Below are 17,139 nucleotides of genomic sequence, written 5' to 3' on the forward strand. Positions count from 1 at the left end.
TGGTGTCAGTTACAACAAAGCTGACCCAGCACCAATGGGATGGTCGTGTGATGTAACAGAAAGGATCCAACATGGGAATCAGATACACCTCTGCTGGAATCACTACTTCCTTGCCTACCAAGCACAGGGCACACGGTTAAACAGCAAGACACTGTAGGGTTGTCTAAAGATGTGGGCTTTGAAATCAAAGAGAACTAAGGCCCCTCACTCTCGCAGGAACTTTGGGGAAGTTACTTAATTTAAGCCTCAATCTGTAAAGTGAAAATGATAACAGTACCTAACTCAGCTGTGAGAATGAAATAGGATGGCATACGGCAAGTGCCTAGCAGAGGGCCTGGCACGTGGTCCTCAGTGTAGGGCAGCTAACAACCACGGCCATCCGTGAGGATTCTAACATCGTGGCTCTGAGTGAATGACCTATACACACAATCCAGCATTTGGCAGCTCCCATCTGCTTTGAGGTCTTTTCTCCCCATTAGCTTTGTTATCTTTTTTCTTTATCTGCCATTACCATCACCCCTCTACAGCGCCAATTCCTATCAATGACTATTTGAATGAGTTAATTAAAAATGAGAACGTGCGTTCCCTGCCTATCAAGGAGGCACATTTTTCCGGGCAAATGCATGACGTTCATTACCACGTAATACTCTACTCCTTCCAAACATACACGGATATGGTAGCTAAGGTATTTCAGGCAGTACATAGATGACAAGGAAAGGTCAAACTGACCACCTAGCCTCATACAGAACTTATGTACCAGTGACTGCTTCTGTCCAGCTGGGGTGGTATTAGGCAGATCTGCTCTTCTGCTCCCCTGCTGTGGCACAGCTGCCTCCCAGAGGTGATCTCCAAATGCTACTGTGGAGCTGGCACACGAATCATCCATCTGACACTTCCTGCACACAGAGATCGATGTTTAGACCATCACTCGTAACTAGCAAGGGCCAGTGCTGGTGGTGCACGGAGGATGACAACTCATGATGAACGAGCACACCTAGACAGAGAATCTGTTGGGATGACTGACAGCCAGGTCTGTAAGGCAAGACTGAATCAACAATTAAAAGAACAGTTCCAATTCAGTTAAGCCCTAGCCAAGGCAGACTCAGTTATATTTAAATCAAAAGTCACCGCAGCAGGGGATGATCAGCTGTTCGGCTCTGAACGCTGGATGTTTTTTCTTGGAAGCTTAACTGACAGAGGCAAGTGAACTGGAGTTATATGCAGATGTGAGCTATGCTAAGCTAGAGTGGCAGGCCTGTCATTTAGGGTGTGGAAGCCACTGTGACTTGCACCAGCTAAAGCTCTGGGAGTTTCATGGAGTTACCCTTGCACTCAATGTACTTACTGCGCTGAATCTTGGGTGGCTCCGTGGGAAGATCACAGCTTCTTAAGATTTTACAGAGTGAAGAAGCATGAGAGCTGTACAGGGCGATGAAAGAGGCCATCTAGGGTTCTTGAAACAGACACAAATTCTGGATCTGAAGCTAACTCGTCATAAGATGAGCTGAGCGTATCTCCACAGTACCTGGAGGCAGGCGCTTATTCTGTGGGTCTCTAATGACCCCCCGAAGGAGAAACGGGCACACTCTGTTTGACTAGAAGCTACGTGAAAAATCATGCAGGGTGCCGGTGTACCTTTCAGTCGCCCAAAGTTAACTAAAAACAAAAGGCATTAGAGAAGGCGGCATTTCTTCCCCAAGAGACCAGACAGGTAGCCATCAGCATTTGGGAATCACAGCAGAGGATTACCAGGAGAAGCTGTGATGGCACTGGTTGGTGGTTTCTATTTGAATAAGTTCTGCCTAAAACACAAAGGCAGTCTACATTTGCTAAGTGTATCAGGATGGCATGTGGTGTGCTTCAGAGAAGCATTAAAATCCACGCTCCCTCAGCAGGATCAGGACGGAGTTCTTGATTCATGCCCATGGAGTATTACTGCTGAATTACAGAACGGCAGGTCTTTATGTGGAAGCCTCCCAGACTGCTTTTACGTCTGCATAATTCAAGACATAAAGACTGTTTATGGCTGCTAAACTGTGTAAGGTGGCACAGGACAGAGAAATCGCTCTACACCTTCGCTATGTTAACTCAGAAATTACGCATTTCCTTTTCTTACGTGTTTTTCTTTCAATGTTTACTACTGATTGATTGACTGCTGACCTTCTCATATTTTCCTCCACACTGCCTTCCCTCTTGATCTGTTTGTTTGTGCTCCCGATTTGAGAAACCTTAAGCACAATACAAAAATTTTATATTTTGAAAGGATAAAGCACGTAATTTTCTGCCGGAGGATAAAAAAGAGGAGGGGAAGAGAGGGTGGAGGATAAAGAGATATTTTGTCAACTGCTTCTGCATCCCATCGAAGTTTGTTCAAAGTGGTCACCGGCACTAAGCAACTCTGCCAGTGCATCTCTGGGACTTGAAAACAAGGCAGGTTCCAAGGCCATCGAATGATGGGGTTTCATTGCAATTGGGGAACAGTAAGGCTCAGCCCTGGAATCACAGCCAAGAGTAAAGAAAGGGAGGAAACCGTATGATATCACTTAGACGTGGAATCTAAAATATGACACAGATGAACTTATCTACGAAACAGAAACAGACTCACAGACATAGAGAACAGACTTGTGGCTGCCAAGGGGGGAGAGGGGCGGGGGACAGATGGACTGGGAGTCTGGGGTTAGAAGATACAAACTATTATATATAGGATGGATAAACAACAAGGTCCTACTGTATAGCACGGTAAACACTGTTCAATAACCTGTGAAAAACCATAATGGAAAGGAATATGAAAAAGAACGTGTGTGTATATATATATGTATAACGGAATCATTGTGCTATACGGCAGAAAGTAACACTACATTATAAATCAACTATACTTCAATGAAATAAGTCAAAAAAAAGAAATTGAGGAAAAGCAGTAGGCTTGCATGTGTGTGCGTATACACATATGCATTCACTTATGCCATTATCTTGTGTCCATACTCTTAGCTGCATATGCATGAAATAAGATGGTGGGCGAGTAAAGGACAGGCTTCTTATCTTACTCAGCTTGTGCTCAGCATACAACGTCCAACACATAAAGAAGCTTCATCAGGTCGAGTTTAAGAGAACAGGCTCGGAAGCCAGGCTGTCTGGATTCAACGATTGGCTTAATCATTCAGTCACTGTGCCCTTGAGCCTAAGCTCTACTACTGAGCCTGCGCTCTAGAGCCCATGAGCCACAACTACTGAGCCCGCACGCCTAGAGCCCATGCTCTGCAACAAGAGAAGCCACTGCAATGAGAAGCCCGCACACCACAATGAAGAGTAGCCGCTGCTTGCTGCAATTAGAGAAAGCCCACGCAGCAACTAAGATGCAACACAGGAAAGAAGGAAGGAAAGAAAGGAGGGACAGAGAGGGAGAGAAGGGGAGAGGGAGAGAGGGAGGGAGGGAGGGAGGGGGAGAGGGAGGGAGAGAAAGAGAAAAAGAGAAAGAAAGAAAGAGTTTAGGGAATTCTCTTGTGGTCCAGTGGTCAGGACTCTGCACTCCCACTGCCGAGGGCCCAGGTTTAATCCCTGGTCGGGGAATTAAAATCCCACAAATTGTGTGGCATGGAAAAATATAAAATAATATTAGAAATAGAGTTACAGATATAGAAGACAAACTTACGGTTATCAGGGGATAAGGTGGGTGAGGGATAAATTGGGAGACTGGGATTGACATACCTACACTACTATTTATATATAAAATAGATAACTAATAAGGACCTGCTGTAGAGCACAGGGAACTCTACTCAATACTCTGTAACGACCTCTATGGGGAAAGAATCTAAAAAAGGGTGGATATATGTATAACTGATTCACTTTGCTGTACACCTGAAACTAACAACATTGTAAATCAACTATATCCAATAAAAATTTAAAAATAAAAGTGTTTAGAGAAAGAGAGAAACTGCGGTCCTTACTTGAGCAGGCCACACCAATTAAATTAGGTATTTCTAAAAAAGAAAAATGAGTGTCACCTGGGACGGCCAGGAATGAAATCAGAGATTGGCTGGGTTAGTACAGATCCTCCCAGACTGTGAAAATGACAGACAGATGGAGGATGTCAAGGACCTTCCAAAGAGAAATGGTTACGCGGACACAGAGATAGGACTGTAAATAATACAGCCAGAGAGTACTGCTTGGAAAGAAAGAAAGCTGAGCGTGTGAAGCTGACCTAGAAGAATGTAGAAAAAAAAAGTTAAGAGGCGGCAAGACCAGTAACTACATTACCTTTGTCATCTCATTGTGTGTCTCTACCCTTGGCTTTGAAAAAGGTAATTTTATCTTCCATGTTTCTCTCCCCACCCCCCCGCCACTCCAGGAATACAGAACGAGAAGAAAAAAGAAAATAAACACGAATCAGGAGCTTTAAATGGCTTCTTTTCTTCCTCGGTAAGGAACCAGAGCTTCTCAGATCAGGATGTGGTAAAAGTTGGTCCATTAATAAGATTTACTTAAGGACCAGTATTAATGATGAGGGCATTTGGGCTGTAGACATTCACTTTTTAAATAACTTATATTAACCTCATTTTCCCATCTCTCTTAAGATAGCAAATTTCTTTTTGCAGGAATGTTTTCAGAGAAGTAATTTACGGGCACTTAATTACTAGCATTTAAACAATTCAACATTCCCTTTTCTAAGAGTCCATTAGGTTTCTGTTACAGTATTATACATTCCAATCAAATGTCACTTTCTGTAAAGGTCTTCATTGTCAGTCTCCTCAAAGCAAAGTTTATCTGGACTATTAGACATTCTCTCTCTGCTTTGGCTGTACCAAATTAATTATTTATACCTGAGGTCCACCGCTTCAGAACTTGGGCATCTCAACATTTCTCCAGTGGATTATTAAGAGTCTCATTTTAAAAATAAAGTCCTCGTTTCATAGTCTGTTTGCTTGAGGTTAAACATAATAGTCTAGTGACTCTTGTATGAAATAGTTCAATGTCATAAGATTCTCTCCTGGGTTTTATGGTGATGAACACATTTGAAACAAACGAACCTTTAAGAATACCCTCACAGGGAAGAAGAGGAAAAGGCTTCTGACTTGAAAACTGTCTGGCACCAGTCTCGCAGAATTATTAAAACAAGTCAGAGGGCTTCCCTGGTGGCGCAGTGGTTGAGAGTCCGCCTGCCGATGCAGGGGACATGGGTTCGGGTCCTGGTCTGGGAAGATCCCACATGCGGTGGAGCAACTAGGCCCGTGAGCCACAACTGCTGAGCCTGCACGTCTAGAGCCTGTGCTCCGTAACAAGAGAGGCCACGACAGTGAGAGGCCCGCGCATTGCAATGAAGAGTGGCCCCACTTGCCGCAACTAGAGAAAGCCCTTGCATAGAAACGAAGACCCAACACAGCCAAAAATAAATAAATTAATAAGTTCATATAAAAAAAAACAAGTCAGAGATATTATGCAGATCCTACTGTTTATACATCAGGAATAATGAGAGATACGAAAGGGACCTTAGGGGGATTCTAGCCCCTCTCCTTATTTTATAGATTAAAGAAAAAAAGAGAGAGATCACAGCCCACAGACAGCCTTTAGCTTATAGTGACTTGCTTGGTTCCAACGGCCACTCTCAGGTATTCGTCAAAGGCATCCTTGAAAGAGTAAGACAGGGCACAAGCAGTGTCATGTTCAGGATTCTTGATTGCTAGCAACTAACTCTGCTCCGGCTTGTTTGGTCAGGAAAAGACTTTATTAAAGAAGATTAGCAGTGCCCAGAACCTCCAGGAGGGCCAAAGAGCCCGACCGGGCTGCCAAGTAGCCAGGAACAACGACCAACCACATCGTAGGGAAAGGGACGGTCACCTAGCAACACCCTCACAGTTCAAAAACCATGACGCTGACCAGGCTCGCAACCATGAGACCTGGGAGAGATAGATGCCAGTTCTTCTGGCTGCCCCTAGGAGCTGGGCATCTCTGCCACCACCATCCTTTCCAGAGAAGGATTGCCGTACAAGTACCACCTCACATCGCTCATTTCTCCATCCCATCTTGGGTGAGAACACCTGATGAGTGGGCCTAACCACCAAGAAGACTAGAAAATTCGTTTTTCAGCTTTTACCTTAGGGAGGTAAGACTTAAAAAGAAATTGCCTGAACATTAGAAACTAGGACAGACGTCCACCAAGTCTACCAAGATTAACAGAGCTTCTTTAACAAACTTTTATTTCCACGTGGGCATCCGGAAGGAGAATGATCATCTTCCCTTAAACTTCCCCCGCCCCCAATAATTTGGCTTCTAACACTTGTGTGATTCTCACACACTTTATGAAACAGAAAATAAATTTTTTCATTCCGCTCCTGGGACCTCCCCTTTTTACACAAGAATGCCAAAGCCCACTTGGTGGCCAGCAGAGAGAAGGGAACCTTCTCCAAGCTCACACTACATTGACTAAGGCTCTTGACCTTTTTTTAAATTACTTTTTTAAACTGAAGAATAGTTGATTTACAATGTTGTTAACTGCTGCTGTAGAGCAAAGTGATTCAGTTATAAATATATACACATTCTTTTTTCGTATTCTTTTCCATCATGGTTTATCACAGGATATTGAATATAGTTCCCTGTGCTATACAGTAGGACCTTGTTGTTTACCCATTCTATATATAATAGTTTGCATCTGCTAACCCCAAACTCCCAATCCATTCCTCCCCCACCCCTCCCCCCTGGCAACCACAAGTCTGTTCTCCATGTCTGTGAGTCTGTTTCTGTTTCGTAGATAACTTCATTTGTGTCATCTTTTAGATTCCATATGTAAGTGATACCACATGGAATTTGTCTTTCTCCATCTGACTTACTTCACTTAGTATGATAACCTCAGGGTGCTGCAGATGGCATTATTTCATTCTTTTTTATGGCTGAGCAGTGCTCCATTGTATAGATGTACCACAATTTCTTTATCCATTCGCTATGGAAAATAGTATGGAGGTTCCTCAAAAAACTAAAAACAGAGTTGCCTTATGATCCAGCAATCTCACTCCTGGGTACATATCTGGACAAAACTATAATGCAAGAAAATAACATGCACCCATATATTCATAGCAGCACTATTCACAATAGCCAATGGCCCTTGACCTTCTTGACCTTTCTAATTCCAGCACCCTCTTGACTCCTTAAAGAGATAAAAACAAGAAGATTGCCCGGCATGCAGTGGCTCAAGGCTAGAATCTGTCGGTTGCTTGGCTTTGGGCTTTAATTCTCAGACACTGAATTATTTTGAGGAGGCTGTTTACCTTGATGTGTGCAGAATTAGCCTTAGATACGAAGCCTTTAGGGCAAGTTTTATTGTCCAAGGCAAATATAACCTGTTAAGATTTACAGACTTTATTAACAGCAATAACCATTTTACAACCAACATCAGTAAATCAGGGTTTATTTGAGAACTCTACAATTTTAATCTGTGGAAAAGCATTAAAATGTCGGATTTTCATTGGACATAATTTCTAACTTTTATGAAAGATAGATTTTCCATTTAACTGGGGAGTATAAAAAAGTGCAGCGTGGGATAATGAATTGTTTTGAAAAGAGCAAATTGGTTTTAGCTAAACAATGGTGTCAAACACTAAAAGGCTGCCATCTTTAGTTAGAACTGCCCCAAGGTTAAGGTTAAAAGCAACTGTAGTAACAAGTACGTTCGAATACATCTAGCGATAGGATGAGCTCATAGCATTTAGAAAAGCTTGAATTATCGTCTGTTCACATTTCAGGTATTTTAGGAAAAGTGTACGACCAATTATTGCATCAAACCTGTGTCTATATGAGGCTGGTGAGAACCTCCGAGTTCCTATACCGTTTTTCAAAAAGTGTTTTTAGTAACAATAATGCCATTCATAAGACTCTTTCATGGGATAAGCAAGGTTAAAAACATTGATAGTCAGCAGCTTCTATAAATAACCTTTTATTTCCTCCACGCACAAGATTACAAGAGAGGAAAGCAGGAAACTTTATGGTGCCTTCAACCTCTGATGCGCTTCAAAGGCAAGAACAAAGGGCACAGGCTGGGGAGCCCACGGTGACAAGGGATGGTCCTAGCAGCAACCTTCTTCATGGGGCTCAGAATGTGTTAGGAAGTGCAAGCGTTTTCGGCTTTAATCTGGATCCCCAACCATACGGAGCCCTACATCTTCCTCTGAGAATCAAAGGTTCATGATGCTTTAGAAAAGGAGGAAGAAAAGAAGTCACAATAATCCCTACTATTTATTTAGTATTAGAAACTGTGTTAGATGCTCTGCAAATTCTTGGGTTTCCTTCTTCTTTGGTTTGAGCAATCCTACAGGAAAAGTACCTTTCCTATTTTCAGATGAGGACTCTGAGGTTCAGGGTGGCTAGTACTGCTGTAGGTCCTAGAAGTTAGGAAGTGCTAGTCAGTGGTTTGAACCCCAGTCCGTTCGACTCTGAAGTTCATACTTTCCCCCCGCGATGCCACACTAACAACCCTCCGTTCCCTTTCGACCATTTCCAGACGCCATGGCTGTATCCCCGGAGAGAGAGCCCTGTGATACAGACATCAGTATGTGCTCATCAGAATATATCCAGGGCCCTTTACGACAAGGAGATCTGTCGGGGCCATGGCCAAATGTGGGGAAAACTGCAATGAGAGTAGACATCACCCTTATCCTCTCCCCTTCATATGCCCCCTTTGCTTCCCCTCCAAGGCACCCTCTCTGGAACTGCAGACATTCAGTACTTCTCATTTGCTAAGATAGCATCCAACCCAGGTTCCTGGTCCTTGGGAGCACAGAGACTCCAGAGCGGCCCTGCTCCAGGCTGCTTGTTTCCTCAGCTCCCAAAGCCTCTATTTTCTCTCAGGTGTTCTGTTCTTACTTTTATCACCAGATTACCTATTTCAAACAAAGAAACACAGCATTTATAGCAGATTTAGGATTAGCAAATTAGCTAGAAGAGATTTTAAACAAAAAACTCTATGTCTAAGGGTGGGTGGAATGTCAGGAAGCAGAACAAGCAGGTACGCCATCACTGGCCCAGGGGCTCCCAAGCTTCATAAAGGCTCTGGGGGAAACCAACTAGACCCACCATCTCACTAAAAAGAAACACAAACTATCAAAGAAAAGAAAGGTCTGAGCTTTAAGGTTCAATTGGCTTCTTGGTGATCCGAGAGCTTGGACAAGTTCTGTAAGATGGACGAAAAGTACCAACAGCTTTCTAGCATCTCACAGCAGTCTTCTGCAAATTAAATGAAATAACACAGAGAAACTGCTGAACACAATGCCTGGCCCACGGAGAGACTCCATAAATGGTAGCTCTTTCTGTTCTTATACAAACTACCTTCTCTGGTCATACAGATGGAGTTAGTTAATTGCCAAGTAAGTTCTACCTTGCAGAGAGAAGACAATCGTATATGTCTTGTGAAAGTAAGACTTGCCCCCAAGGTTCCTTTCAATGTGCCAAGTAGGAGACCTCCACCTCCTATGCCACTGCAGGTACAGCTGGTACATCAGTAGCCCTGCCAGCCACAACTCCTTCTACTGATGACCCCTTGGGTCCCACAGGAGGTGGGCAGGAAGGGAACCAGTGGTGCAGTGGAGAGGGTGGAACACCGTCTGCTCAGGGAAGGTAACTCTGACTGATGCTCTTTCACAGTGACAACTAATCAATTTCCAAGCACAGCTCCCAGTTCCCGCCATTCCGAAGAGTCATTACTGTAGGTTCCTCGCACGACTATGAGGTCAGTAAGCACAAAAACACTCTTTGAGACCTGAAGACCCCACGACAGGCACTGGCAGACATCTCCACCCTGCGAGACCCCGACCGTGGAAGGTATGAACATTTTCACCTTCCTTCCCTCTCTGCGTCCGTCTCTCTCACAGCTTTCTTCTCTGGGTCTGCCTTCCCTTCAACAAAAACACAGATGTTGGTGGTAATAACTAGTGTGTAAGCTATTGCTGAAAGTAAAACAGCTGTAAATACTGGTGCACAGACATAGGTAGTATCCAGCTCACAAATAAGTGAAATTTCAAAGTAACTCAAGTGTTTGGAACCCAGATGCTTTCCCGCCTTAAGATAATGCTATAAAAGCTTGTTAGGGGCCCACAATAGCCATTAACCCACAGTGTAGCTGAAACGCTCTCTATTTTCATCTATAATAGAAAATGTCGAAAACAAAGCTTTCTCCTCCACCTCAGCTCTGAATTTCTGTTTTAAACCATCCTCCAGCCACAGCTGCTCCTTGAAATGGCCCTCTATTTACTTTCAGCCAGCCTGGCTCTGAAATTTATTTCTAATGACATCTACATGCCTAAAAATAAGAGTGATGTGATGTCAAAAGGGGAATGGGGAGTGGACTGAGTTCAAGAGTGGCCCCCTTCCAAATTTCACGTCCACACGTACACTATGCACGTGACCTTACTCAGAAAAGGGTGTACTGTGACCCGGAACATTAACACGAGGCCTTTCTGGGTTGAGGTCGGCCCTAATCCAGTAATTCATGTCCTTATAAGAAGAGGAAAACTCAGACACGTGAAGATACAGAGACAAGAATACCATGTGAACTGTCTGTAGTAATGTGTCTACTATTGGAAGTTTTTCACATCCTGATCTGCTCCCGTGGTTACAGCTGAAAAGCAGATCAGAAGCAAATAAAGATGGAAAATGAATTGAGCCAATAGGCACGACTCATTTGCCTTCGAGAACAGGGTGCTGATGCAAGAAACCTTCAGAGGGATGTCCGAAGAGCTGCTTCAACTTCAACCCAAGTTCAGCTTTTCCCAGGTAGGTGAACAGCTAGGAAGGCTGCTTACTTCCTAGAGGCTCACCCCTTTCCACACAGGACTCCTCCCTCCCGACCACGGCCCCAGAGAGCCTCAGAGTCCTTAGAATTCCTAAATCCTTGCAGCCTCTGGCAAGATGCTTCAATGTGCGTGTGTGGGTGTGCATGCATGTGTACACACTCCTGCACGCATTTACACACCAAGTTTTATTTTCCCCTTTGGCTATTATTCTGTATACTTTTCCAGACTACACATTCTTTACCCTTCTCTCCTTTGTTCTTTGTTTCTACTTACGTCTTCAAAGACCGAGTGAAGAAGGTCTTACCCATTTTCTAGTACCAGAATAGGAGAAAAACAAGAGTCTAGTGTATTTCACAGTTTAGTCTGGGGCTAGTCCTGGTACGAGCTCAAATATTCAGGAATAAAGGCAGGAAACAAGTTTTCATTCATATTCAACAGATATTTATTGAACACCTGGATGTGAAAAGCACTGTTTTATGTTCTGGGGATACAGCAATAAAAAGTGAACAAAATTCCCCTCATGGAGCATAAGTTCTAATAGACAGAAAAAAAGCCAAATAAATACAGTATGTTTGTGCTAAGAGCTGAGTTAATATAAAGCAGAGAAAGGGGCTTGAAAGTACACACATAGGATAGGGAAGTGACATTTTCATCAGAGTGCCCTGAGCAGGCCTCACTGAGCAGGTGATACCTAAGCAAGCCCTGAAGGAAGGGATGAATCGATGTAGTAACTGGGGAAGAGTGTTCTAGCAGAGGGGCCGGCATGTGCAAAGGCCCTGGGGCAGTTTCATGGCTGGTGCAGCTGAGGAAGAGTGAGGAGGCCAGTGTGGCTATAGCAGGGTCAGAAGCGAAGGAGCAGAAGATGAGGTCAGAGGCAAAAGCAGGCTAGGTTATGCTGGACCACATAAGGTGCCAAAATAAAATAGACTCTTACTCTGAGTGCTCTGGGGATCTTTTGGAAGACCGAACAGTTATCACTTAAATAGGTGCAAGACCTTTGGTGGGGCTTGGGTCTGAGCATCAGTTTTCTTGCCTCTAAACTGCAAAGGCTGTGCCAGGGAAATATCTAAGTTCTCCTCCAGTTGTAAAAATTAATTTCTAGACATCTAGAGAATGTTCCGCTCTCACAGGACAGCTAATAAAACCATGACCTTCCTTCTGTCTTCACTCCTCTCTGATGCTGGCAAAGTTGACAGAGTGACCCAGCCCAGGCCTGGAAGGAAGCCTGGTTATGAGAGACGGTGGTGACTACAGCAAACTGCTGGTACCCAAGTCAGACTCCCAGGAGCACATGGGGCATCCTCAACGAGACTGACATTCACCTGGGCACTGACGCCCTGCTGCCTGTCCCCCTGCTCGGGAATCCAGGGCACACTCTCCATACAGAAGAACCCAAACGAACTTTTTGGCCAACCCAATACAAATCTAAAAGTAAGCATTTTCCTTTCTCATCACTTCACATCATGCATGGAATGTTCACTTTAATTTTCAAGTCCGTTTACTTCATTTCAGGGAAGCATTTGAGTTTTGAATAGTGTCCACCCTGCAGGCTTCCTGTCTAGATTGGCAAGTGTGTATGTTTTTTCATTCCCTTTGATACTTTCGACTCCTTTGTCCTTCCAAATGCAAAATCCCATAGCAATGTTTGCTAAAAGGCGAGGCAAAGGATCCTTTTTTGTTGTTTTTTAAATCTCTCTACTTCTCAGTGACTAAACGACGGCTCTTCGGCCAGTTTCCTAGCTTCCCAGAGAGAAGCCACAGCTGGCCTATCGACTGCTTGACTCAGGCCTACGTTTATAAACACAGGATTCTACCAAGCATTCTTTATACTTCTGAATACCCCCACACAATACTGCCTTAGTAACCGTATTACTAACCCATGAGAACCTCTTTTAATAGTGACTGAAAGGACACCATCTCTACTACCACAATGTGTTATTACTAATAATTATATTCTAACCATATGATAGAAATTTCTAGAAAACAAGGAGCAAAAACCACAGTGACTCTGGATTCCTGCTGCCTCACTATGAACAATGGATAACTGATCAGAGACCTGTGGCTTCAACACTTCTTGCATCCCTATGCCAGCGCAGCACCTAAAACACAACAAAAACTCCTGGAATGTTTGTCCCGTAAGCAAACAGAGGATGAGTAAGTGCAGACACCCATGGAACTTGGCACTAGGGCCTGACCTCCTTCTCTCTGCACTTTTTCACGTGAATTTGCCTGTTAGATTGATCCAGAAGCCAAGGTCAGATGGAGGACACAGAAGATGCTGCCTGTACCACTGAGGTCCCCAAAAGCAAAGGCACAGAACAAATCCTACCCGGGCTGCCTAGCAAGAGCCTGTGTCAACAAGAAATGAGAGGAGACACAATTTCCTCTTCCAACTTATTTCCAACGGTCTCTTCACCATCTTTGGCAGTTGGGGCCAGGCAGCAACAAGGCCATACCCAGGCCGGCTTTCATCACCTGTAGCACACAGGGCTCGGGCCCTCCCTCTTGGGAACAGGCCGGGTCTTACCTCGGCAGCAGGAACTCCCTCAGGCGGGCGGCAGTGCAGCACAATCATGCCTTCGATGGGAACCTCCCTTCCCTGCGGGTCTTGCTCGAAGTTTTTCCGTAAATCTGCAAAGAACGTGAAAGATATGACACTTTGCTCTGGGGCCAGTAGGATCCACGTTTGCTCCAGAGGTTATAAAATAGTGAGCTGAACGTCACAACCTAGATACACACACACGTCACTGGTTTCAGGGGTTCCTAAATATTCACAAGCATTTTTGTTAAGAAAGAAATCTTAACAAAACTGTCCCTAATGTTCTATATTGAGGTGAAGGATAAAAGATTTACTGGGGGAGCAGGAAAAGAAAAAACGTCATTATTTCATGAGTCTTTGCCAGCATTACCTACTTAGTATCTCATAAAGCACTTGGCCTAATAACTTGCCATCCACAGCTATTATGCAGTTGAGATGCACGTGATTTTTCTTTTTATTAACTAAAGAATGCATTATTAACCTGTAACCTCTGCCATTCCCTTAACCCTCTAGGGAGCTCTAGAAGATGGTAATGGAGTGAGATTACCTATTAGTCTTTTATTTGTAACCAGGGAGAAGAGGCTACGTTCAACCACAACAAAATCTATAACCTATCCAACCAAACATATAATTAAAAAACACAACACCCTCCAGTCCAACGGCAATGCTGGGTATCCATGCAGTGCGTTTCATGGAAGGCTCCAGGCTCTTTGCAAACAAGCTGCACCATTAACCTTTTGCACATGGAAGGGTGACACTTGGAGAGGTTAACTGGCTTGCCAGTGGTCACGGAGAGTATTAGTGCCAGTGATGGGGAAAAATTCACCAAGTGTCTGGACATCAGTATCTGACTGCTCACCAGCAAAGCCTTCTCAGGGAAAAGGATACAGGGCCAGTTCGAAAGAGAGAAAGAGTATCATTGGCACAGCTTTCCACTTAAGCATATGCTTCATTAACAAGAGTGGGAGTTGGCCTTTGCTTCTTTTTGAGGTGTCATAACAACACTTCTATAATTTTACAGCACGAGCTTAATGCCCACTGGCACTCGAAGGCCTGGGATGGTGGAGCGAAGACAGTTTTACAAGTCTTTCGAAGATTTCCCCCTCCCTCCCGGACAATGTAGTTTTCTTCAATCGAAGATCTCAAATTACAGGCTGTGGATTTATTGATTTAATTTTCTTTAGTGCTTACAATAACATGAAATATGTTCTCTGGAAAGAGCAGAGCTTCAGACTCAGTTACATCTTTACAAATTGTATAAATACATTAAACTTGTTTTTAGCAAGTCAAAAACACGCCATGATTAAAAAGAACAGCAATCTATGTATTCACTTTCTTCAGAATTTTACTATTAATGTTTTCCCTCCCAGAGGCAACTGACGTCTTCTGTCAGTAGTGCTGTCTATTCGGAGATCTTCGGGAGTATACTGGAAGCAAAGGATCTTACAAGGACTCACAGTGTAGGCAGGTGGCAGGATCTATTTTCCCATTTCTCTGCTGTCCCCCAAATCGTAAAGCCAAGCTTCCTTCTACTGGAGATCTGTAAATTGCCACAGCATTTACGATTCAGAATTTCTGACTCTCAAGTGTGAGGAAGTTCACAAAACTGATGGCAAAATTACAAGTGATGAAAATGTGAACAACCCCCAGAATGAAAAATCTCACATTTCCTGCAAAATGTGACCACAAATTCTCCTTTGCGCTCCCCCAAGGGATCCTTGAGTCAGAAATCCCCTTTCTGTATGACTAATATACTCATCAAGACTATAGTAACCCCCCTTTATCCATGGAGGTTACATTCCAAGAACCCCAGAGGATGCCTGAAACCACAGACAGTACCAAATCCTATATATACTGTTTATTCCTATGCGTACATACCTATGATAAAGTTCAATTTATAAATCAGGCACAGTAAGAGATCAACAATACTAATAATAAAATAGAACAATTAAAACAATATACTGTAGGGGCTTCCCTGGTGGCGCAGGGAAGAGTTGAGAGTCCGCCTGCCGATGCAGGGGACACGGGTTCGTGCCCCGGACCGGGAAGATCCCACATGCCGCGGAGAGCGGCTGGGCCCGTGAGCCATGGCCACTGAGCCTGCGCGTCCGGAGCCTGTGCTCCGCAACGGGAGAGGCCCACAACAGTGAGAGGCCCGCGTACCGCAAAAAAACAAAACAAAACAAAACAATATACTGTAATAAAAGTTACGTGAATGTAATCTCTCTCTCAAAATACCTTGTTGTACAAATTTAATGCTTTTCCACCTTAACGAAGTACTCATCATGTATTCTGGCCATTATGGGGTATGACGGCAAAACTAGCATGAATTTCTTTTTCCTTCTCACAATTTCACGGATACAAGATTTGTGCTTACTATAGATCTTAGCAACCTCAGCATAAAATTTTTTCTTTCTTTTTTAAGTCAAGAACTTTCACTTTTTCACTTAAAGAAAGCACTTTTCAGCACCTGTTTGACATATACGAATTTCCAGCATTACCACCCTTGCACTTTGGGGCCATTATCAATTAAAAGAAGGGTTACTTAAACTCAAGTACTGTGATACCAGGACAGTTAATGTGATAACCGAGATGGTTACTTAGAGATGAATGGGCGGTTTACTCTGGACAAAGGGATGATTCTTGTCCTGGGCAGGATGTAGTTGGATGGCATGAGATTTCATCATGCTTCTCAGAATGGCATGTGACTTAAAACTTATGAATTATTTCTGGAATTTTCCATTTAATATTTTCAGAGTAAGGTTGACCATGGGTAACTGAAACCACAGATAAGGGGGATGACTCTATATTGAAATGAATCTATTGTAGAGTATGAGTGACTCTTACATGACACATCAGTTTGTTAATGGAAAGAAAGGGTTGTGTTTTTGTGGTTAATTTTGTTTTGTTTGTTTGCCATGTTTTTCTTTTCTTTGATTGCTTTGTTTTCTAAAGGAAGTCTTATCCAGTGTTGCTACATGATGACTGCAGTTTTGATAACACCAAATAATATGCATTCAACCAAATGAAGCACAGAAAATGAATAGCATGAATTTCTATTTTGTCCTATACTATTTCTATTTTATCTTCTGTTTCCTTTCTTGGCTCACTAGAAATGGAAAAGGTAACAAAATGTATAGTTTTCGGGTACTTCCACACTCCCCTACGGTAACTACATTGGCTGATGAAAAACTAGCGTGAAGTCGTTTTTCCTCCCCATTCCCACCTACTCAATGAACTAGCTAAGCAAATATGTATATAAAGAAGGAAAACCCCGTACTGACACTGGGATGTAGGAAAGGGTATAGTCTATAAACAAGAAGCTTTGAGAAATTTCTAGTAGATCTCATACAGCCAGGATCAGATTGAAGGAAGGACCCACACAACTTCTTGATCTTCCCAACTGACATTTGCAATCACCATTTGAAGGGTTCCAACAAGAAGTATATGGACACTTCTAAATGTGGAGATACAAAGATTAAAGGCAGTAGAGTAGGGGGTCAGGCAACAACTGGGGTGTCATATATATGGATCCAACTCATCATAGCAGCCCCACACACACTAGATATCACACCAAATGAGAAACCCAAGTGACACTGAGTCCTGGCCTGTGCCTAATACTAGTAGCAGGAACACTGGCATTTCTGATTCCCAAGGAGGGCAAACACACCAGACAAATTCCATAAAGCTACTGAAAATAGTAAAAATTATGGAAATAAATTCTTAGACATAGAAGGAAATGCTTTCCATTCTACCTACGATTCTCACGATAGGTTACCCAACCTAATCAGTTTCTCTCCCTCTTTTTTTTTTTGGCCACGCTGCACG

General features: G+C 43.4%; 1 protein-coding gene across 1 annotated transcript in view; it reads right to left on the reverse strand.

Annotated features, from left to right (window-relative positions):
* Positions 1 to 17,139, reverse strand: part of UNC5D (unc-5 netrin receptor D) — a 584,073-nt gene that overhangs the window by 201,932 nt on the left and 365,002 nt on the right. Inside the window, exon 4 of the mRNA XM_024765069.1 lies at positions 13,300 to 13,403. Within this exon, the coding sequence (XP_024620837.1) occupies positions 13,300 to 13,403 (104 nt within the window). The remainder of the gene's footprint in view (positions 1 to 13,299; positions 13,404 to 17,139) is intronic.

Source organism: Neophocaena asiaeorientalis, unplaced genomic scaffold (genome assembly GCF_003031525.2).
Source record: "Neophocaena asiaeorientalis asiaeorientalis breed wild unplaced genomic scaffold, Neophocaena_asiaeorientalis_V1.1 scaffold14, whole genome shotgun sequence".
In the NCBI taxonomy this organism is placed as follows: domain Eukaryota; kingdom Metazoa; phylum Chordata; class Mammalia; order Artiodactyla; family Phocoenidae; genus Neophocaena; species Neophocaena asiaeorientalis.